General features: G+C 42.2%; 1 protein-coding gene and 1 long non-coding RNA gene across 7 annotated transcripts in view; one reads left to right on the top strand and one right to left on the bottom strand.

The window, feature by feature from the left end:
• Positions 1 to 11208, bottom strand: part of NDUFAF6 (NADH:ubiquinone oxidoreductase complex assembly factor 6) — an 18922-nt gene extending 7714 nt beyond the window's left edge. For 2 of the 5 annotated variants that reach the window (XM_040588535.1, XM_040588536.1), the window contains exons 1-5: positions 11030 to 11208; positions 8408 to 8507; positions 7387 to 7509; positions 3061 to 3117; positions 1428 to 1530 (exon numbers count right to left, since the gene is read on the bottom strand). In XM_040588535.1, the coding sequence (XP_040444469.1) occupies positions 1428 to 1530; positions 3061 to 3117; positions 7387 to 7509; positions 8408 to 8507; positions 11030 to 11190 (544 nt within the window). In that variant the 5' untranslated portion in view covers positions 11191 to 11208. Of the gene's footprint in view, positions 1 to 1427; positions 1531 to 3060; positions 3118 to 7386; positions 7571 to 8403; positions 8508 to 11029 lie in introns of those variants that run through there. The other 3 variants (XM_040588537.1, XM_040588539.1, XM_040588538.1) reach the window with 2 other exon arrangements.
• On the top strand, positions 11177 to 24038 carry LOC121085661. Of its 2 annotated transcripts, none has more exons than XR_005827152.1 (4): positions 11177 to 11264; positions 15914 to 16255; positions 19689 to 19817; positions 21477 to 24038. It is a non-coding gene; the product is annotated as an uncharacterized LOC121085661 (long non-coding RNA). The 2 variants fall into 2 exon arrangements; XR_005827151.1 differs by lacking the exon at positions 11177 to 11264 and adding an exon at positions 15284 to 15796.

The following is a 24038-nucleotide window of genomic DNA, read 5'->3' as shown; positions in this document are numbered from 1 at the left end:
AGAAACCCAAAAATCAGTAAGAATAAAGCAGCACTGCTACTGGAAGAGAGACACACAAACTGAACATAGATCAGAAATAAAGAAGCTAAAAACCACAAGAAATTTAGCAAGTATGACCTGTAATGAAACCAGGTCCACCTAGTCTAGAAAAGACTGCTGACGGGAAACACCAAGAAAAGGTCTGTGTTCAATTAACTTCTCCCATCTGTGAAAAAACCCACAGAAGTTAACTGTTTAATATGCAGTGAAGGAGACTTTTGTTTGGATATTTTGTTATACTAGTGTATTTAAGAGAGGTTAAACATGACAATAGGGCACCTAGAAAATCTGCAGCCCCCATAATAGATTTTCAAGAACAGGATCATCTGACTTGTACTAGGAGTGACCCAAGAATGACTGAACTTGTTCAGGATTGAAGGCATTTCTCAGAATGGAAAATGTTGTTATTTTTCATACTCCTACATTTCTTCAATGAGAAGTTCAGAAAGACACTTGCACCATTTCACTGATTTCCCACTGAGGAAGCGAACATCAGATGTTAAGAAATAGGTTCCTCATTTCTTCCAAAGAATAATGTACTTTCTGTGTCTCTCTTTTTACTTCTCTCTCTTCTTTTTAAATTTTTAAACTCAGCATCAGCCTTCCATCAGACTACTCTGATAAGGAAGAAGAAAATACTGCTACTAAATACTACAAAATAGTAATTCTCACCCTTCTTTTACTCCTGAACTCATACAGGGCATACTTCCATAATGCAACAAGACACCTTAAAGAAAGTTAACCTTTTCTTCACCGCAAATGGAACAGTTATTTCCCAATCTGTGACTCTTGTGTTAAACCTGACACAGACTAGCTCTTAACTGCAAGGATCATATCATCTTTGTCACATTTTTTCTAGCTATTCAATTATTGATAATTAACCCACTTTTACGAAGAGGAGAGGATTCAGACCCAAATTTACACCACCATCAAGTGAAGTTTAGAGGTTGGGAAGTCAGCTTTTCCAAGATAAGCAGTCTACATCACTGCAATATAGAACAACATCTGCAGAATAACTACAGCACTTTGTGTTCTGTCAAGTGGGACAATCAGAAAATATGGAGAAGAGCTAGCTGAATTTACCACACGCTGTAACAGGAGCAAGAAGAGAGAAAACAAAGCAACAAAGAACAGAGCAGCAGGAAACCACACTTCAACGAGCTTTTCACTGAGCAGCTTCTAAGGAAAGTATGTAGTTCTAGGACAGGTGCAGTAAGATTCCAGATTTGTCACTGAGCATTCAAAAGGTATCTGAAGTATTACCTAAGACAGCTTCTCTTGAAATTAAACTCCAGTGGAAAAAAAAAGTAGGCTTTTTGAAACATCAGTAAATATTCTATCTGCACTAATGAGTCATCAAGAAAATCTAAACAGGGGAAAACTCCTACCCAGCATTTCCAAGGTGAGGTACAAGAGGGCACTTTGAGTGTTCTCAGCATATGCTTCAAGCTCCTGGATATTACGGTACGCCCTATCATCCAAATTCTTCTCCTGTAATATGAACACAGAACTTCAGTAAAATGTAAACACAATGATATTTGTACAAGTTTATTACTACAATCATGTCAGCCTAATTCACTATTAGAAGAAAAAAGGACAAAATTAAGAGACAGTATAAACTCAGTCACTAAAATGTACAGCAAGTCTAACATAACCAAACAACTACGTGCAACTGCAGCCAAGTCTGGTTACTGGAGCAAATGTAACTTTTTGCAACAATAAAAAATCAGAATTCTTAATTAAAAAAGATACAGCCTAAACAAAACGCATATGGTATTCTTACACTACGAGGTTGCCAATTTTAATCCTTAAGCACAGAGAAATTTAGATAAACAGGTATACACTTGTTTAAATATGCACAAAAATCAATCCACCAAATACACACGAGTTCCAAAGTCATATGCAAATACACACAAAAATATAACATCCTCCATCGCTCTTCCTGTCCTAGTGGCTTTTGTGGTTAAAACATACCAGTCTTAAAATTTAAAAACTTTGCAGTCTTTCATAGCAATGAGACCCCACAAGTAACTGACCATCAATTTTCTCAAGGTATAACTTCATGAGACACTAACTTTAGCAGCTAAAGTCACTTAAGAAATTCCTGCCCTCAGCTATTCAGTCTTGCCCTTGTGTCACAGTTGGTAGCAGTATCAGTGAAATTCTTCCTCGTTTTTTTCCCAGAAAAAGGATAGATACTTTAAAATTAATGTGATTTAAATACTCCATTTTACAGTGCTGCTTAGAAAAAACTCCACAGCCATGATAAGGAGAAGCAGAAAAATGTGGCAGAAAGGTTCAGACAGGTCATTTAATTTTTGAGATTTTATATCAATGACTCATCACAAGAAAAGGCTATTTAGGGGCAAAATTGACATGGTAAGAAAAGAGGTGTGGAGAAATAAGATGATGCCAATGATGTAGATCTGTGCAACTTTTTGCAATATGCAAGATGGCCTTTCTCCTGGGGCAGGATTGGAATGGCACAAAAAGAGAACATGTACGGACTTTCCTTCTTGCACAATCTTCATTTCCATTTCTATTAAAATGTAGTTTTCCAGAATTCTTAGCATATGGAGACCTTTCTACATAACCCCACATGATGGAACTTCCCTCACTTACACACACAAAAGTATCTAAATGTAACTCCCAATGGATTACCTCTAGGAGCAACCACTTCAAATCAGGAATACAGACCAGCAACAGAAAACATGAGCACAGATACACGGGTCGTCAAAACAGGGAACAAGAAAGATGTGGACTCAAAAACTACATCTATTTTAAAGCAAAAATAAACAAAGGATTCTATTAGCCATTTTAGACAGAAAGTTCAGAACTTATGAAGAAGGGCATCAAGGAATTAAAAGGAAATGTAGCAGTACCATTCTTAAGGAGAAATACTACTGCCTAGAAAAGATTAATTACTTAAGCTTTTGTTTTACACACAAACACCTAAAAATAAGGGGAACCCCCCCAAATATGACTAAAACCAGAATCAGACTTTGATTGGTAAATACTTACTCTTTCATCAATGATCTTCATAAACCACATTTTAGTCAATTTATGCCTCTTGACAGCCTGAAGATTATCAGATAAAACATCCATGTTAATGTATGCATGCTGAAGGCTGAAAAATATTTTAGATAATCCTTTCCTCCCAAGGATTGTATTCACTGGGTTAAATCAAAGTGGCATGTCAGTGGAAAATGAGAATCTTCTTCAAATACAAAAAATTTTAACTAGCATTTGTGACAAGTTGTTGCACACAAAAAAATGAGATCTGGGACATCAAGACAGTTAACTAAAAGCATTCATTTAAAAATATTTTTGAAAGTGATTTATTCTTTCATGGAGTCATATATTCTCACAAAATATTCGCAGATTACTATGTTCGCTTTCCAAAGAGAACAGTCAAGCAATAAAAAGACCTCCCCTATAAATGTTCAGAAAATGTCAGTACAACATACAAATAGGTACTGTAAAGACAGCATCCTAACAAAGAAATGTAATTAATATTATGGTTTTGTTCAAAAATGTATCCCACAGCATCTCATGTTCATGCACTCCCCTTTTGGTTCTTAACTTGTATTTGACTTTTGTATTTTACTTCCTTCCTGTACCCCTTCCTATCAACTTACCTTCCATCCCCTTACTTACACATGCTGAATTTTGCGGACCACTTTGTCAGAAAGGCTACAATCACACATATAAACAAAACCTATGGAACAGATTTCTCACAATCTTAGCCTTTATAGCTCACTTTCAACTTCTTCTTTATATCCGTTGTATTTATAAATATTTTTTCCAAGGTCTGACAAAACTAGATCTTCTTGTTGATTCAACAAAATCTGCTTGAGGTAGTACTTGGTATGTGAAAAGGCAAATTTAAAGCTACAACTACTAACGTCAGGTTTACTTCTCACTTATTCATCTTGAGTATCACTTTGTAAATGAAATCCTTGAAATAGTTTGATGCTTTAAGACTTGACCTGTGACTGAGTTATGCTAAATAATCCACTTTGTACATTACACCCATTTTAAGCTACCTTCATTCAAACACACAGGTCCTCATTTTTCAGCTTTTGAAAACTGACTTCTTCCACAGAAATCAACGGAGAATTAGGCCTCACTTTTTGTATGTTCAAAATGGACAGATAAGTAAGAACAACTATCACACAGCTGCTGTGTAAGTTTATACGAAAGTCACTAAGAGTTGAGTTATTAATAATTCTAGAAATACTATTAAAAGCTATTTCTGTATCTTACTACTGCATAAAACTCTTGGAATCCAAATGTGAGTGTTCTGGGATTACAAAACTTCGGAAACATGCTTAGCATGATAAATTAGTATTTATTCTAGAAAAACAAAACTGTCCTCATACAAACTCAACAGCAAGAAAAGAGTATATGTAAAATATGCTGTACAAAAGAGAGCAATTCTGTTAACAGTTCTGCAATACTTGTGAGTTCAGGTGTCTTTCCAAACCCTTCTAAGAATTGCAATGACATTCTTGAACATTTGTGAAGCTGTGCTCTTCAAACAAGTCATTCTTGGGCTATTTGCTGAAATGTAGAAATAAAATCACATCTTGAGTGCAAAGGTCACCAGGTCAAGTCAGACTGTTAGTTCGCTCCAGCACATGGCAGTGTTCCGAGCTATCAGAGCTCCTAGAAATACTTTCCGAATTATTCTTCAAATCTTACGTCACAACCAGTTCTGTTTGGATTGTCTTTTATTGGTCTTCCTTTACAGAAATCACATGTGAGGTGAAATCTTACCACAGAGACAGACCAATTCTTGCTTCCACTTCAAAATCAATTTTCTGATTTGTGAGAAAGGAGTAAAACTGGCAGCCTTAGCTATTGGAAAGGTTTGCAACTGATCTCAGTATCTGAATGGTTTACATCTGAATGTTGTACTGGTTTTGACTGGGACAGTGAAGCTTCTTCACAGCAGCTTGTATGGGGCTACGTTCTGGATTTGTGCTGAAAACAGCGTTGATAACACACTGATGTTTTAGTTACTGCTGAGCAGGGCTTACACAGCATCAAGGCCTTTTCTTCTGCTCATACTGCCCTGCCAGCAAGTAGGCTGGAGGCACACAAGGCATTGGGAGGGGACACAGCTGGGACAGCTGACCCCTGCTGACGACAGGGCTACTCCACATCATAGGATGTCATGCTCAGCAATAAAACTAGGGGGGAAGTTGGTGCTGGGAGGGGGCTCTGCTCGGAGACTGGTTGGACATTGATACACACACACGCAGCCTGAAATTAAAAGTGGTCTAAAGAATATATACAATCACATCCAAAACTAACTTGTACCTAAATTGCTCAACCCGACAACCGAATGAGAATTTTTCGGAAACAAAAATAAGTTAAGCTACACTAAAGCAAGTTCCTCCTTGGACAGGAGACAAAAGCATTTTGGGAGAAAAGGGTCTTGTTCCTGGCAAGTTTACAATATCAGCATATTGTAAGACGATATGCAAGACAGAAAGAAAGATGGAAATAAGAGGCAAAGGCACAGTCAGATTGACATGCAAAATGACTAGTTCTGCATTTTAATGCCTACCTTGAAGTACCACCCTGGGTGCATCTTCAACTCCCATAATCCCATAGAGGCTCACAACATTTGCCAGTCTTCATTCTAACTGTATGAACACTTCTTTGTGGCTACAGCACACGCTTTATCTGAGCTGGAGACACCTGTGAATAGCTCTGGTCCTCCTAGAAGTGACTGTAACAGCTGTTTTTCTTTTATTTTACTTCTTGGCTTTACCTATGTTTTCTCTTAGTTAAACAAAGTATACCTTGTTTAAATCTGAACTTTAATCTAAACATGAGTGTTGATAGACAGGAACAAATGTTCACTTATGCTTTATTTCACATTTGAAGGAGGAAGAGTCAGGGAGAGGCCACAGTTTCAGCACTGCCAAAGAGCATTTAAAGAGGATTTGGAAAGGACTAATTTTTGTGGTGTCAAAGGTGCAGTGGAGTAGATATGAAGCCAAAATGGCAACAAGTGAAATGCTTTAATCCCACAGGAACTGCACTGGCCTAACCCAGCATTACAATGAGTGTCCTGCTCTTCCTGGGATTTTAAAAGGAACAATGCAGATGAATACTTAGGTGAAGACTCCACACTTCACTGCCTGTTTTTCAGAAGGTCCACAAACCTAACTACCTATGGGATTCATGTTAATTGAATTCAGCTATTGATATCCAGACAGACTGCAGCTTTTCATGTCCAGGAGCTCAGAGAAATTTAGTTTAAGTTCTGATCTTACAAAGGCCTTATGGTAGCTGCTCTTTTGGAAGGTTCTGATTTGCTGTGGCCCACGGCCCTAAGATGACAAGTTAGCAATGAATGGAATTTCCATCGCTGAAGAAATTAAAAATTCAGCTCAATGTGACCCTGACAACATGATCCAATTATGATGTTAGACCTTCTTTCAGTGGCAAGTTGGACTAGATGACAACCAGAGATCCCTCCCAACTAAATTATTCCATGGTTCTAGATCAGTATCAAGGGGAAATCCATTTACACTGTCTTCAGACTTTCAACCATAGTTTGAACATACCAGTGACAGTCCTAACTAGAAACAAAAAATTTTGGAAGAAAGCTTCTGTTTCTTTGGCCATGAACAGCAGAGGAACAGATTTGTAGGTGTACTTTATGTGTGATGTTCTAGTGCCTGTAGAACTCGGGCATCTTGTTAAAAATAAACTGTTAGGTTCACAAGTACATTCCCTGTTACTCAATGCACTGTTAAGTTCACCGAGTACATCCCCTGTTACTCATGGCACACAACGGGATCTGTGGAAAATATACCTAAATAGACGTCATCAAGCAACTCCTGATGCAAGGAGACTGTATCAAGATTCTCCCTGTAACCCAGTAACTGCATACAGAGGTCTCGGACTTTTCCTCATGCCCTATTTACTAGTTCAACACCTGTGCTTAGCCTCCTGTCTTTTTGTACAGCTTAAATCTATTCAGGCGGGATGAGCACTGGCTCAAGATAGTATACTTATGCACTTCACTTGCTATCAACTTACAGCTTACCACAGTTTACTCAGTCCTTCACCTAAACAGAAGAGAAAAAAGCAGACTGTTTGCAGAAGTCTGACCCTCCTGGTAGGTCCTGCCCACTATCCTCCTTCTCCAACTTTGCCCTTTGGTTGTAGGTAACTTACAACATCACACAAACACAGTTTACATTACCTGTTTTATATAAAATAACGCTATTAACTATGCAACACAGCACACACAAGACAAGGACATTATTTCCCACAGTAATATTTTAGTTAAGTGAATTTTAGGACAATAAAGGTATATTTTACCCTCCACAGTTCTGTAGCAACTGGCTGATGCGGTGGGTTATCACAGTATATGTCTTCCACAGCCTCCCTCCAGAACTGCATTCGCATGAAACCTGTAGTCTTCTGAGTTATGGAGTCTTTAATCTGGAAAGGATACATCTGGAGTGAAATTCACAGTTCCTTTAAGGCACTTGATCTGTCTACACTGAAAAGACAGACACAGGACACAGGCAAACTCAGCAGGGAAAGTGCTCAGTTCTGAATTTATGTTTATTGCTCATAAAGCATATGAGCACTATGAGAGTTAAAAAAAAAAAAAATCTTCACCCATGAAGGTTAAAACCTGGGCAACCCTAATCTTAGCTTTCTTCCCAGAAGTACAAGAAGAGGTAACAGCAGTGAGGAAGCGTCACAGATTGACAGAAGCGCCGCTCACAGAAGCTGATGAGGGGTTTTACTTGGTCAGCACATTTCCTGGATTGTTCCTTTCTGGCAAGTGTTACCAACTTTCTTGGTTGCACTGGCAGTTTCTGGCCACGTAGCAAAGGGGGGAGACTGCAGCCACTCCACTTCCACAACTGTCTAATTACCTTCCCTCCCAGCAGCGTTTCCATCACCTAGCTTCTGCCAACAAAGACCTGGGACTGATTATATCATCCAAGTTTTTGACAAACCTTCTACAGATATGGCTTGGCAACCCATTCAGTCCCTGCATTTGAAGCCAGACATAGATGCAGTCACACAACAGTATCAAAGACCACAGCCTGTTTGTTATAATTTATTTTTAAAATGCATGACAAAGAGGAAAGTCAGAAAAACTATACACATAAACAAAATAAATTGGGGGATGCTGGCTACTTTCCAAGGGCCATTCAAAATCAGAGGTTTGTATTGCACTATTTATATTATAGTACACTGCATTATAGTACAGAAAGTTAATCTTGGCAAAACACCCCCTACTAGTGTAATTTAGAATTTGTAATCTTTGTAATTTAGTGTTATTTTACATTTCCAGAGTTCACAAACATATTTTAATACCTGCCTGAGCCAGTTCCACATTGAAAGCTCTCAAAGCAAAAGCAGAGGTTCGAGATTCTGCAGGCAACAGCAGAGAACACAGAAACCCTTCATAGTCACGCTTCCTATAAAAGAATGAAAAAATACATTTATTATTTACAGCTCTATATAAACCGGGTGTGCTATTGCTTAGCACTGAGCTCCAAAAATAGTAGCAAGAAGTTATAGTTCAAAATTCTGGCTATGCAAAATCAGCAGCTTTTAAGCTTATTTTAAAATAAGACAAACTCCAAGACAGAGAGGATGCTGTCTGAACTCTCAGCGCATCTCTCAAATCCGTATCTCAAGATATTTGGCTAAAAGCATGGAACTAGGCTGTGGCAGAACTGCAAACAGAATCCAGATTGTCCAACTTCCAGACTTCTGTTCCAAACATGAAACCACATTTCTTTAAAAGACTGTGCTTTGGAGCTTGGCAAAAGAGCACTTGCTTAACCAGTAAGTTTTTGTTTATTGGCAACTATATTCAAAGCATAAAAACTCTGGGTCTCGGCAGTTTCGCTGCAGGTAACTTGTTGCCGATCTAGAGTGATATGCCTTTGTTTGGCCACTTGGGTGTGCCATTAAATTAAAAACAATCAGTGCACAGAATTGTAAATTGCAAAATCATACATAATGGCAGCTAATAAAAACACTTGGTCACCTCTGAAAAGCTAAATTGCTTGTTTTGAAATAACGTTTTTCTGTACTTTCTGATAAGACTATAACCTGATCCTTCATTAGAACAAGACCAATAACCCCAAGTTTCACCTCAAAAGTGGAGAAGCAGGTGTCAAGGAAAACATATTTTCTCATTTTCATGAAGTCTGCTGTTCTTACATGTGCTCATGTTTCTTTTGAATGTGAGCTTAAAATAGCAAACCCAAACTAAAACCAAGGGTTATCAGGGTTGCTACTTCAAGCATCAAACAATCAGGAAGTGAGACTAACAGAGGATCTTACCCCTACAATACACAGCAGCTGATAACTAGCAAATCCTTAAGAGTTTTCACAACAGTTGTGAAACTTGTTTCAGGGCTTGATGCAAATTTAAAAGCACCAACCAAAAAAAAAAAAAAAATTATGAATTTCAGAAGGCTTTGAAGGTCACCATATTAAAGAACAGGTGCACAAAACCTCCCTCAATTAAGACACTCTGAAAAGTATTATCAGCTCAAAACCTAGTATTTTTTTCAAGGGTGACTCGTAATACCTAGTATTGCCCACCCTGGGCAGAGCTCCAAGACTCACAGCCACATTTTCCTAGTTCCAGTTTCGCAGTTTGCCTGAGTTGTTTATGCAACACAGAACCACCTCTATGTTACACAAAGTACACGTCAGCACAACAAGACAAATTTCTCTTCCATCTAGTAATGGTGGTGGCATATTGCAATGTTTTTTTCCTCAATTATTCTAAGCTTAAAAATTAAGTGTAGCAAAAAAAATACTATTTTTTTCCATTAGTTTTCCTACTTGAAATGTTACTGCTGACCATGCACACCTTTGTATCTTTTACAAGCATCAGTTTGGAGATGATCCCGTTCCACTCTTTCTATACATGCTTGGAAGTACTCTCCCTGCTTTTGTCAACCATGTCTAGGACAGCTGTATCCAAAGAAAAGTTACTTAAGTCTCTACAAGGAGATATTTTTTTTTATTATTTTACTCTGTAACTCTGAACTCCTGTGGACTGGAAGGCAGCTAAGGGGCCCTGCACATCGCCTACAGTCCAGAAGCCAAGCAAGAAATGCCACCTGGCCTGGGAGCCTCTGAGCTGCACTCCAGCTCCTCTTGTGGCATTCTGGATTTGACCAAAACCGGGTGGTTTTGGAGACAGGGACTTCCTCGCCCTCTCGGTTCAGGTCAGTGAAGCTCGGTGAGCCCTCTGTCCAGCTGCCACATTCCCTCCGCTTTTGCTCATTTTTCCAGGGAGTACTTCAGAAGCTCGGCCATCTCCCGGCAGCCAAGTAGACCTGAAAACATCCGTTATTTTGAAACGCCCACTTTGGTGATCCTTCTCTCCAAAAAGGCGAAATGATGAAATGGAAACGTTCGATGTTTCAGAGAAACTGCTACGAAAGAAGCGGGGGGGAGGGCGGAGACTGCCATCGGGCTACGCCGTATGGGGCGAGAGGTGATGGCCTCGAGTTGTGCCAGGGGGCGTTTAGCCGGGGCATCGGGGAAAGATGTCTCCACGGAAAGGGCTGTCCAGCCCGGGCACAGGCTGCCCCGGGCGGTGGTGGAGCCACCATGCCTAGAGGTGTTTACAAGACCGGCAGATGTGGCGTTTCGCGGTGGGCTCGGCAGTGCTGGGCTAACGGCCGGGCTCGGCCGCTCTAAAGGCCCTTCCCAACCCCAACGGCTCTACGCGGCTACAGTATCTGCCCGTTTTGCGCTGCCCCCCGCCCCGAGGCGGCGAGGCGCACCCCACCCGCCGGCCCGGGCCCCCGGGTGCCGCGGGGGGAAACCCGGCCGCCTTTCCCGGGAAACTCCGCAGCTGCTCGGCCAGGAGGGAAGCGCCCGCAGGCCTCCCTCTGCCGGGCTGGCCGCCCTCCTCCGCGGGGAGCGGCACCCACGCGTCCGCAGGCCTCCGCGGCGGGGCACTCACCGCACCAGCTCGGCGCAGTACTGCACCTCTCCTCCGGGCGCCGAGCGGCTCCAGCCCGCCGCCGCCCGCCCGCCGCCGAGCCCCGGCCGCCCGCCCGCCGCCCCTGCCAGGCGGTAGCAAGGCCCGCGCCTCGGCCCGGCCCGCGCCATGGCGGCCGCCATGCTGCCCGCCCCGGCCGCCGTTACCCAGCGCCGCCGGGACAGCGCCGGGTCAGCGTCTAACGGAGACGGTACCGGTAGGTGGCACCCGAGGATGCGCGGTGCCGGCCCGGGGGTTGTGGGAACGCTGCGGCCTTTTGTTGTCCTGCAAATGGCGCCCGCCCGCCCGGCCGTGCCTCGGCTTGCCCCGCTTCCCGAGGCGGGCGCTGGTGGCGGCGGTGCGAGGTGAATTCCGCCGCTCCCGGGGAAACCAGGCTCTTAGGTATCTTCACCGGGTGCCCCAAAAACCTGAGGAAGCTGAATTGTCAAAATCTAGCTATGGCACAGGGGACGTACAGGAGTGGCCGTGGGACTGGGAAGAAGCCTCAGGGCCTGTTCGCTCTGTGAGGGACGGGGGGAGCAGGGCAGTGCTGCCTGGCCAGCGAGGCAGACCACAGGGTTAGTCCTCCGTAAAATGGGGTGTTCCAGTTTTGCAGCAGAGGCCCTACTTCTCCGCTTGGCTGGGTGAAGGGTCTTCTGATACTGTACAGGGTTATTTAGAGACAGAAGGGCCCTGCTATTCCTGTAGTCATGGCCAGAGTAGCCACTCTCCCTCCAAGTTTAGCCTGTATGGGAAAAGCCAGCAAATTCACATAAAAGTGCCACCACTCTTGAGAGCAGCTTCTTCTTAACACTGCACCAGCCTAACCTATTAGTAACTAATAGAAGCAACAGCAGTCTGGTTTTTCTTTCTATCCCCAGCCTTGCCATCCTCTTCCCTGGTGCCAGCTTTGGTCTCCATTTTATAGTACAGTGAGTTGATTCAGGGAGTTAAACCAGCAGAAAACTATCCACTGCTTGCTTTTGGTTTTGCTGAGTTCATTTTCCACCAGTTTGGGGCCTTGAATCAGCTCCCTGCATGGTCAGCAGAGCACCAGCACAGGGTGTTAGCAGGACAAGGGGCTGGGGGCTGGAGAGAGGGTAGGATTTTCTATGCATATGTTGATAAGCTTAGCTGTAAAGTGAAGCCACGCAGTAAATATGGGGAGAGTTTTGAGTGGGCAGCGATGTTCAAGTGACAAGGCATCTGGAAATGAGAGCAAGCCTTTATTTTGTGCCACAGAGACGACAAGGAGAGGGAGGTTAGGGATCTCGCTTAAGCATTATTTATTTTATTGATTAGTGGGTTTTATGGGTTTACCCTGAGCCTTTCTTCTTCCCTTTTCCTTGTCTCTAAAGTTCTTTTTGTCTTGAAACTCCGGATCTTGTTCTAAACTCTTGCTATGCCCTGAGCAGGATTTATTGTTTGTCAGGGCACCCAAAGGAGGTCATTTAGCTTTGGGTGGAGGCTGAAACTGCTGTTGTTTAAGTTTTCAGAGAGAACCCCTAGATAAACCAATCCAGCTCTTTCAGCTGCTGCCAGTTCCTGGCAGAAGGGTTACATAAACACACTCTAAACCTCAAGGGTATTATAAATAAATCTTATAAAATATTAACTTTTGTTAATCTCTGAATGAACCAAAATGGTGCTAAACTGATTTAAACCCTTAGTACAAAAGAATAAACCAGGTGTCATGTAAGAAACAATAATCCTGACCTCTTTCTCAGTGTGCTGACATTTGTTTCCTATTGTTCTGTACCTTTACTCGTTCGTTAAATTACAGGGTTTTTTTTCTTTAAACAAATGTTTCGTGTGTTGTGTATAGTTATTGAAAAAATTCTTTAAATCTGTATAGATTCTAGTAAATTGGCCTTTTGTGCTGCCAGTGCAGTGGGAGTCATGATTTGGCTTAATGTTTTAGTGAGTTTTTAACACTGCATATGAAAAGTTAAGCATAGTAAGGAGTGTCTAAAAACTTTTTTTCATGATTTTGTTGTGTTAAAGAGCACATTTCATCACCTTTTCCAATATTTCTCTCAGAAGCTGAAAGATGATTGTCTGTCTCTCTTATGAGTACTTCTTAGTGAAGTATTTTGTCCTGCTGACTCATCAGATAAAACTTTGAAATCCTTGGACAGCAACGCTAGTGGCAGCAACGGCTGGTTTAGATAGAAGTAATTCAGTTATTTCTCTAACCTGGAATTTCTGAATAAAGACAAGTTTTGTGTCAGGAAATACTGATCAGTTACAGCCGACCCTTGATAAAAGAACAGCCGGATATTATTTGTCAACGTATAATGAGAAAAAGGAACCCTCAGCTGTTCCATGATGGCCAAACAGAGGCTGACCTTTAGGAGGTCTACATATATTCACGTGCCTATACCAAAAAAGTCTTCATGCAGAGGAGAATGGGGGACAGAGAGAGACCTGCCTCAGAATATCTAGTAACCAGAGGCTGAGGTCTTCACTGGGCTATGGGAGGCTGGCAGCCATGATCCCTCATCTGTAGTGACAACAGCAGAAATCAGAACAGTGATCTGACAGGTCTGTTCTCTATGCTCACATGGGCAAGGATGTATTCTCCCACTCTCTAATTTTCCTCTTCTGAATAATCCTGGATTCATTCCAGTATCAGAGTTAAGGAAAAATCAGTGTGTTGTAACAATAGTGTTTCCTGTCCAGTTCCATGCCTCAATCAACAGGCACATGCAGCTATTTTTACCTGGACTCCTAAAAATATTCAACTAAAAATTTGTGTTTAAAGGAGTAGACTAAGAAAACATGTTTAACTGCAGTCGTTTCAGTCCTGGCCACAGAATAATACATTAATGCATGTGGGAACAAGCACTGGGCCACTTTAAAACACAGGTTTTCCATTTTCCATGGTTTAAACACCCAAGTCTTTAATTACAAAGTAGACAGAAAGTTCCCAAAGGATGTTGCAGTGGAGGGGTTTTGTATCTGTTGCTGCTGCATGTGTTTATTTTTTGTAGGTTTGTCTGTAAATAAATTGCTGGTAAACTTTCATTTATTTCTTGTTACTGTTGTGCTCTTTCACTCCCCAGTTCCAAGCACATATAAAGTTTGTAGAAGGAGCTATGCTAACAGCAGTGGGAAATAAAGGTCTCAGTGATTTATGGAGGGTGAGGACCACTGCATGCTTCCTTGGCTGTGTGATGCTGGACTGAGCTGGAGTAACTGTCCTTCAGAGTGAAAGGAAACAGCATTTTTTCCTTATCCACCGCCTCCTCTGCCAGCTGTGAGCATACTCCACTGCACTCAGTAGGTATTGCTGCTCATCTGATATTCTCAAGCCTCCTGTGGTTTTACCTAAGATTCAGTTTTATTCCCATGAAATGGATGGATCTATCAACAACACACTTTATGTACACCGTCAAGGAACGGCCAGATACTACCAGCTTTCAGTTACTCCTGATTCAGACTGCAGAATTGTGAGTGAAATAGTGGTATTCAGGTCACGCAGCTTTTGTTGCATGACACCTTTTGATACCTATCTTTTGTTAGGATAGTCTCTTATCTCTTTTTAGCCACTGGATTAAAATAGAACTTCTAGAGAGTAGAATAAGGACATGTCTTCAGAATATGGACATAGCTTCAGCACTCGCATCATGCTTATTAACCTTGATCTCTCTGGTTGTGAGTTACTGACCCTTTCTGACCAGGAACCTCTCCACAGCTGTGCCACATTATTTGAACATACAAACAGGCAGAAGCAGAACTTGGGGCCACATTTTCAAGGGCTTAGCACTTCCTAAGTGCCCGGCTTCCACTCTGAGATCAAAATAAGACCTTCAGAATTAAGAAGCCTTTGCTATTAATCTAACAATTTCCTTTGAAAATCCTGCTCTCTGTGGGGACAATGCACTCCCTTCAGAATTTTGTCTCTAGTTTTTCAAGAGACATCCTAAAACCTCCATACTGTCATGAGAAGAGATGACTTACCTGGCTACTCTTGCACAGAAGCACAGGCCCACGCAAACACAGTTCGGTTCCATGTTGTTGCCTGGGGTGACACACATACAATATCAGATGCAAATACAGCAAGTATTTGAATGGAATTCACAAAGCGTATGCTTTTAAGATAAAATAAAGCCAAGTCCTGCTGCTGCTTCTGCTTTGGATGCAAATGTATTTGTAATGAACTCTTGTTTTTGTATGTATCCCTTATCTTGCACCTGCTATCATCTGTGTTGTAAAAAGCTTAGGGGTAAGCCTGCCAAGTGATACGCCCCATCTGTGCTACCTGGATAAACAATGTTAGCAAGAAACATGCAAACTGAAAAGCCACAAGTTCTTGACAGACAGGAACCAGCACTTTTTCTCTGGCTAGCAAGGACAAGGTCTTTGTGTTCTTTCAACCAGTTGCCAACCTTTTCTTATTTAAAATTCTTGTGAAGTTATTGGGAGGGAGATGAGAAAGAGAGGAAGCTGGGGGTGTGCAAACTCATTTTTGGTGTGCAGGTGAAGTCCACTGCAAATATAACAAGGATTTCAATGGAATCCACTAAGTGAATTTTTTTTTACCAGAGCCAAAATAGAGCTAAATGTTGTCTGCTGTGCCTGAAGGCAGGTGTATTTGTTGTGAACACTGCTCTTGTTTATCTTTTTGCTTGGACCCCTGCAAAACAGACTAGCACTCCAAGCGAGGGAAGGTGAATTAATGGGAAACTGCATCACTAGGACTTGTCCCTGACAAGTCTAGAAAGAAGTGACAGCAGATATAGCAAGGTGAGAGAGCCCTCAGGCATTTCAACAAAGAGGCAACAGTAGGAGAGAACAACTTATTCCAGAACCTTATCATGTTCTACTGAGATCTCTACATTTTCCTATGTTTTCTTTTTTTAGGAACTTACAGCTGGAGCGTTACTGAGTAATTAAAGCACAAGGGTGGCAGCTTGGCTTCTGAAGTCCTGTCATTGAGCTCCTGTGACAACACATGTACTGTCTGTAATGGTCACATCTGAGAGCAGCTGACACTTCATGGTCCCTGGGCCAAGTCCTTTTAACTGACTTGCATCTAATCACAGTTCAAGATCTTTTGGGTGCACAAGACACATCGCTAATGGGTATTGGCAGAGACACAGGGTGGTATGAGACCTGTTCCACCGAGGAAACATCCACAGGCCTGTTTCCAGTTTTGCTACCTGAGACAGAGGGGATGAGACCAGCAGCAGTCCCTGTGGCTGGGTATGGACCACTCCCTCTTCTGCCATTCATCCTCTGCCCTGCGCTCCCTGAGCAGGCATGCTGGTGCTTGCTGCTTTTGTGTGTTAAAGTGAGGTAAAGGGTAGAACTTGGTATTGTGAGTGCCCTGTCCTAGACACTGAGCTGTAAGGGAGTTCACCCAATGCCATTTCACCAAAACTAGAGACAGAAGTAGGACCCACATTAGTTTTGTTGCCTGCCACATGGGGTCTGTATCAGCAAGAACTAGGAAGGATACTGCACCCTGATCTGCCCCAGCCTTGTCAGTAAAAGAGGATAATTCATAAACTGGTTACCTTGTCAGAGTTCAAGATGATGGTGCCTTTTGGCACTTGGATACATTCCACCAGACACAAGGCAGGAACTTCTGCTGTCTTCTGCTGTTTAAAACACTGGTGGCCTGAGGGGATCCCTCATCATTATGGTCAATTCAGCCTGACCCCTAACCTGTCCAGGAACTTTAACCAGGCTTCAAACTTTTGCAGGGTTGAGTGTGCTGCCAGGCATCTGAGCAAAACATTACAGATTGCTGGCAGTGCTACAGCATCCCAGGCACCCTTGCAGCCTCCAAGGCTCTTGTAACAGCTCATAAAAGGGCTCAGAGAAAATTTTCTGTGCAGAACAGGCACTCCGGGGGTGTTGCAGGTCAGGCAGCGTGCCAGTCACAGGGGATGAGACAATGCTTTGGGAAGTTCACCTGTAACAAATGGCTGACAGCAACATGTCCAAAACTTATAGAACTACAAGGACACCAACACGGATTCATTCCAACTTGACTTTTGCTCTCTGCCTCCCAGTGGCAGCCTCCTTCCCTGCTCATGGTATGAAACTAGCCTCTTCTCCTCTGTCCTTCCTTCATCCCAGCTTCTCATGGCCTGTGCCAGGCAGTCCCAGTGAAAGCAGGCCGTGCAGTCAGCTGCTTAGCAAGAGAGTGCCCCAAACCCTGAAAGCTTCTTTTTGAAAAAAGTTTCTTTTTGAAACCCATTGTGCAGGGGTGCAGGGCTGCCAACCCCACTGAAGTATCCTTAAATGATCTGACAGTTTTATACAGCGCAGACCATAGGGAACAACTGAAGGGACAGGACTGAAGAATACAGAGTAGAGACACCCACACAGACTCCTGAGACACTGTTCAATTTATACTCATTTAAAAATGATTGTTGAGAAGATACAGAGTTTCCTAGGATTGGTCCCTGAGGTGAGTAAGGGATGCTGATATACAAGAGATGCTCTGACAGCCAGCTCTGCCAAGATGGTAGCACCTAGAGCCATGCACAGAAACAGGATCTTGGGTGTCTAAGTATCTTTTTCCTGACAAAATATTGGGCACTTACAGGTCCTGGGATCAGCAAGCAGGGCCTGCATGTCCAAACTGCTTTCTGCTGCATCTTTAGGCAGCCATATCCCCTCGGAAACTCAGCGTGGTTCCTCAGAGGTCACACAGAGTGCTTCTGCCCTGTCACATCGGTCTGCCCCATCTCACATCGGGATCCTACTCTTTCAGCTGTCCACATAAGCATTCATGTTTGCACTTTTTCTCCTTACATACCAAAAGGAAGCCCAGGCATGGGGTAGAGAATAGCTCTAGTTGGCTCTGCTTTGAGCACAGGGGGTGGACCAGACAATCTCGAGGCACCTCCCAGACTCTGACAGAATCCACTGATGCTGTCATTCTGTAACTGAAAAATATAAATGGTAGTACCAGTCCTCACTGGATCAACAGAAAGCACTTGAGTATCCTTGGGAAGAGTATGTACAAAGTAGTAGGAAACTGAAAGTACTGAAGAAACGTGCAGAGTAAACAAGGAAGCTTGACATTTCGATTCTGGACACCAAACTCAAGTAACTTCTCAAGTGCTTCAGGGAAGTGCATAGTTAGTAAAATATCCATGTAGTCAGGCAATAATGCCAGATTTATTTTTTTCCACGAGAGGAATCTGCAAAGCAGAGCCATCACAGGTAGGGAAACTTCACATTGTTCAGCAGTTATCATCCTTGTTGGTTTACAGATGACGTTCTTACTCCTAGAAGAGAATCCCTCCCAGCTCTGTTTGGCCAAAGTGATTTGTCAGATCCTGGGGGTCTAGGAGAGGGGACTCACTTGGGCAGGAACTGGGAAGATCTTCTGTAGAGGATTTCAGGTCACAAACATGCATAGGAATTTTGATACTGAATCTGCGGTGGTAGGTAGAAACATTCTCCCCCAGACTGATAAGTGCCCCTTATCAGTCAAACAACCAGCAAAGTACAGAAGTTGCTGGAAAAATTAGATGCCTAGTTGCTGCCCTCCTTTTTACTTCCCCACGTTTTTCTGGTGGTGTGGGATCTCAAAGCATTTCTAAAACACCTTTTAAAAACCAACAGTTTTCAAATCCACAAACAGTCCAGAGTTCAGTTCTGAGCATTATAAATGGTTGTGCTAATTAAATGCAGCTAAAATAGTGAAAAGAGTTGCAGGGCAGACGAGATCAATGACAAAACACCCTTAGAGAGCACAGAAGGGGAAAAAGTGCTGATGCAGAAAGGTGATTTATGACAACTCTGTGGTTGCTGAAACAGAAGAATTATTGAGAACTTTGAGGAGAAAGGAGCTTTAGGTTGGAAGATTGACGACTAAAAACCATGGAGAAGTAATCCTTTCTGCATCAGTATAGCAAAGCTTCAGTTCTGGGAGGCAGGTCAATGTAGGTCAATGCTTGCACTGGAAATGCTAAGCTGGGGAACCTCTCTAGTTGCTTCCTTCCCCCCCACTGCCTCCTCCCCACCCCCTCTTTGACAAAGGGAAGCCAGTGCATTTCAGTGTTGCAATTTCACATACTGAGCATTCAGCTCCACGGTCTAATTCTGAACCAAAGACTCCAGCACTAGGCAGCCTGGTGTGAGATAAAATAGGTTGCTCTGAGTACAGTGATCCTTATTTTACCCTAGAGTTAGCAAGTTATTAAATGTGGCTAGCACCGAGGTTTGGCATCCGTGAGTGTAGGGGGTCCTTTTCTCATCTTTTACCCTGTATAAGCCACTATCGTCTTTTAACATGAAAACATTTCAAGGTTGGTCTGGTATGCATAGACAACTGTGAGTTACTTTGTGGCCCTCCAGTAACTGCGTTAAAAATGAAGCAAGGATAAACTTTTCTTCAAAGTGCCATTTTTACACTTTCCTATAATCTGAAAACATTATGTGAAAATGCTTTCTCACTGTATTCTACACAATAAGCACTATTCCAACCTGATCTGTAATTCCATTGCAACACAGGATGAGAATTTGAAACTTTTAGATTTATTTTGGATGAGTGGATTTACATATTTGAACAACGATACTGTTACATTTAGACAGTTACATTATTTGATGGCTATCACAGGCTGTAATTACGTGTAGTTGTCTCACTTTAAAGATACAATTTTCTTTGTTTCAGGAGGTTTCAGCCAGCAATTAACTGCAATTGGATGGCATTTCAATAGCCAGTCTCTAGCAAACTCCTATGATGAGTCACAACATTGGCAGATCATGGCACATGTGGTGGTGTAATGTCATGTAACAGCAAGTGAGTGTCTTCTGCTAATATTTTAACGACAACCATCTCAAGTAGACCACGTTTTCAGAAAGTGTTTGTTATTCACATGTAACGATCTGGGTTGCAAAAACACCCTTGGAGGATAGAGCTAATAAAATAAGTAGCTAGTTAGTAAGATCTCCTTCATTTAATTTTGTTGTGTGGAAAGTAGTATGTTTTTCTCGCATGAGAAAGGCCCTGCTGCTGTCTGGAAAGTTTACATATGGCCCTGCAGCTTTCAAATTGCTCCAGTCAAAGATCTCAATCAGAGATTTGCTGCACTTTCACTGTTGTCGTTTTGTACATCTGTATGTATTTCACAGATTGGTTTTATTTGAAAAGCAATGTATAGCTGTAAAGTATTAGTCATTAATCTGGCACCATTTAGCTGTAAATTATTAATCATTAATATAACATCATTACATGCTGGGTTTGCATTCTAATTTCCTTTGCTTGATCATTAAATAAGGGATTGCAAACAATGTGCAAGCTCACTTTTTGTTTCCTCTGTTCCTGACACGCATTTCAGAAGCTGCCTGTTGTGCTCCTTTCCATCAGAGAAGCAAGCAAACCTGCCCTGCTCAGCGGGCCACTGCACTGCTTCCTGCTCACCATGACTAACGCAATTACACCAGAAGGAAGTTTAAAATAATTTCGTTAGTGTTTGGAGGATGAGGTTCATCTTCAGCCAGACCTCAGACCTTGCTTTCCACAGTGTTTGGATCACTGAAATACTCTTATATAAGCCTAATTGACACAATTAGAAGAATGACTCCTAACAGATGTGTGTTGCTGTAGCAACTTGGGGGGAGGGCAGCCAAAGTGCCCTCCATATTTAACAAAACAATATTAATCATAATAAGTAGAAGCACTTTATCCTTTTTATAAGGCACTTGCTCAGGAGCCAAGTGCCTTAACATGTTGCGACAAGGATCACTGTAATGGAGTTTAAATAATTTGAAGGCGAGTGAAAAATTCTCTCAGTAATAACCAAAATTACATGGAGACAGAGGCATAGTCAAATGTTGCCCAGATCTCCCTGGATATAAGGCAGGAAGATTAGCTGTTCAAGGCTTTGATTCTGCCGCCATAGGAACACTGGAGGAAGAAAACCACCAAAGGCATCTGTGGAAGCAGGAGGAGGCCTAAACTGCTGAGCTTGTCTCAGGTTTATCCTACCAAAGGGCCCAGTTGTCCAGTGAGAGCACTGTGGGCAGCCTTTAAATCCACCTGCCACCTCCTTTCTGTTAGAGGGACTCCAAGTTGTTCTGTGTTGGCAGTGGATATGGTTGTGTATGCAAGTGTCAATGGGTGCTGGCAGCGCTGTGAAATAATAACAGACCTCCTGCTTTCCGTGTGGCACACCAGAGTGGGAACAGGTGCTTTGCAGAGTGGATCCAAATGGGTTTGTTCCTGACTCTTGTCTTGCCTGTCCCAGTAAACTTGCACATTTCATCCAAACGTGGTTTCTTTGAAGTGTCAGAGACCACGCACATTACCTGAGACCCATGACTTAGGACTTGTTTTCATTAAACCTTTTGATTTGGAGCCGGTGATAAGAATTTTGACTGGTACGATTGTCACTTCAAAGTTATTATTTTAACTAACACCATTTTAATCTTTGTCTTGATGTCTTTGCAACTTGAACAGTCACATTGTGTTCCTACAGAGTACAAGAAAAACCTGAAGTCAGCGCTGACTGAATAATGGGATTTCCATTTCCAAGATGAAGAAGCTAGTAAACAGCGTGAATAAATAAGCAAGTCTGAAAAAACAAAACACTCATCTTTTGGATGATCATGGAAAATACAGATGAAAAGGGATCTCAAGAAGTCATCTATACCATCCCACTCTCTACAGATGGATTAATTTTATCTCCGTCATTCCTGACTAAGTTTTATCTGATCTCTTTTTAATAAGATTTACAATCCCCAGGCAATCTAGCTTAATGCATCACTAGCCTTATTTTTAGAAAGTTTTTCCTAATGTCTAACCAAAGCCTATTTCTGCTGCAATGGAATGTCTTATTAATCTGCAATATCTTTATTTTTTAAGACTGCTCTCATATTTCTGTCAAGTTTCTCTTCACTAGAGCCAGCACCCCCTATTTCTCCAATCTTCCCATCTAATCTGTTTTTTTCTAGAGCTCTGATCACACACATTGCTCTCCTTTGTAGCCTGGTGAGTGTTTTATCTCCCCCAAGCATGGTGCCCCAAGCCAGGCTCACTGAGCTCCAGATGAGCTTTGCCAATACTGAGAAAAGTGGAAGAATTACTTCACTTACTTTATAGCCTCTATTTATATTTGTACCTCTGAGTATGTAGTCTGCTTTTTTTGAAAGAATATGCAACTTTCAGAGTATTTCTGCAGGGCTGCTCCCTACTCATTTGCTCTTCAGTCTGTGTTTTTGCAGTGGATTATTCTTGACCAGACGTAAAATCTTGGATTTCCTATTCTTAAATAGCATCTTCATTTTCTTCACTAACAATCCCAGCTATGTAGTTAACTAATGTGACATTGCTCAGTTGAATATTAAGCTTATATTTTTTCCAACTTACTTTCAAATGTTTTTAAGCTTTATCATGCTGGTTTGTGTCTGGGCTCTATAAACCTTCAGCTTTGCTCTAGTTATAGTTCCAGAGCCCAGGTACAATATGTTCATGTGCAGCCTGCACGTGGCCCCTTCCCTTATCCTATTCCAGGTACAGTGGTATGATTATAGCTGTTTGACCTGTTGCACCATTGGGAGCTCAGCTTGTCCTGATAATAGCGCAGTTATGTTTACTGTCCTTGCAGCTCTGGCAATTACATCTCATTACACCACCTTAATTATTCAAACACTGACATTTGAGTGTTAATATGTCTAAAATTCAGGCACAGAGAAAAAGAGTTCTTTCAACTTCAGCATCTTTTATTTAGCTCTCCTCTTGAACTGCCTGTTTTCTCACAACACATTCCTCATTCTGTCACAACCAGTCATGTTGTTTTTCCAAAAACCCTGGAAGACACTCTAAGGCCCTGCTTCTGCCAGGAATTTTGTTATATAAAAAAATTTCTAATACTTGACCACTTTCACCGCAGCAGGATGAAAGATGTATCTTTAAAATACATCAGGTAGCGTGTTTTGAAGAACTGGCACAGGTGAGGCGAATGACTCTTAGCCCCTCAGCTCCTGGGTTTGAGCCTTGGGGGATACCAGGTGCTTTGAGACTGAGGGCATCACTGTCAAGTTGTCGCATTCTGTCACACTGTCACTCATAGCCAAGAAAGCACCGTTTTGTTGTGTGTGTTTAGGAATTGAAGCATACTAACTTTCTCTAGGTTTTGGACCTCACAGCGGCTGGAAGAACACCCCAGGAGCAGCTCTACTTCACCTTACCCAAGAACCTTTCCACAACAATACGACTGTTTGAAAAGTTCTTAGCTTATAGTAAAAAGGGTTAAGTGCACACAACTCTCTTGCATCATCCCAGTGGAGTACCTGACTACCTGACCACATCCTCCACATCCTAGTATGAGGAACTTAGGCAGAGTTACAAGGAACTTATGCGGGGTTACATAGTCTGCCCAAAGCCATGCAACAACTTAACGACTGAATCTGGAACTACAGGTCTCTTGCTGTGATGACAGGACAAGACAATCTTGCTGGCAAGTTTTACTGAAATCTTTGCTGTCATCTGGGGAGTTACGTTGTTATGCAGGGAAGGTAAACCTTGCTGTGAACACTAACTTTTCCAGACTGGAAGGGCATGTGGCAGTATGTCTCTTGCCTGGAGGCTTATTAGAACATATCTTGCAGAGGCTGAAACCTCATTTATTTGTTATTGTGCGGAGCCAGTTTTAAAATGCTATCTGAAAAGAGCTCTTCAGATGACTGTAATACCAGATTCTGAGTTGCAGCGATTCAGTATGCAATGATGACGCTTGCACCTGGCTTCTATGAAATGCTTATCCCAACAGGCAAGACCTCCCACGTTATTTATTCATTCAGCAGAGCTCAGCTGGCACAGAATGCTGGCGTTCATCCTGCCTGACCTAAGCAAGAAAGGGAACCCGTCAATAAGTGCTTGGGATCGCCAGTCAATTCCTCCATGTGTGAACTATATATACATACATATATACTGTAATAGTACTGTATAAGTAATTATGAAATACACACACACATATATATTTGTATATATACTATGCTAAAATTAAGTTTTAACATGCAA

Source organism: Falco naumanni, chromosome 3, assembly GCF_017639655.2.
Source record: "Falco naumanni isolate bFalNau1 chromosome 3, bFalNau1.pat, whole genome shotgun sequence".
In the NCBI taxonomy this organism is placed as follows: domain Eukaryota; kingdom Metazoa; phylum Chordata; class Aves; order Falconiformes; family Falconidae; genus Falco; species Falco naumanni.
The sequence above is the reverse complement of the archived record's forward strand: the minus strand, read 5'-3'. Positions and strand labels throughout refer to the sequence as shown.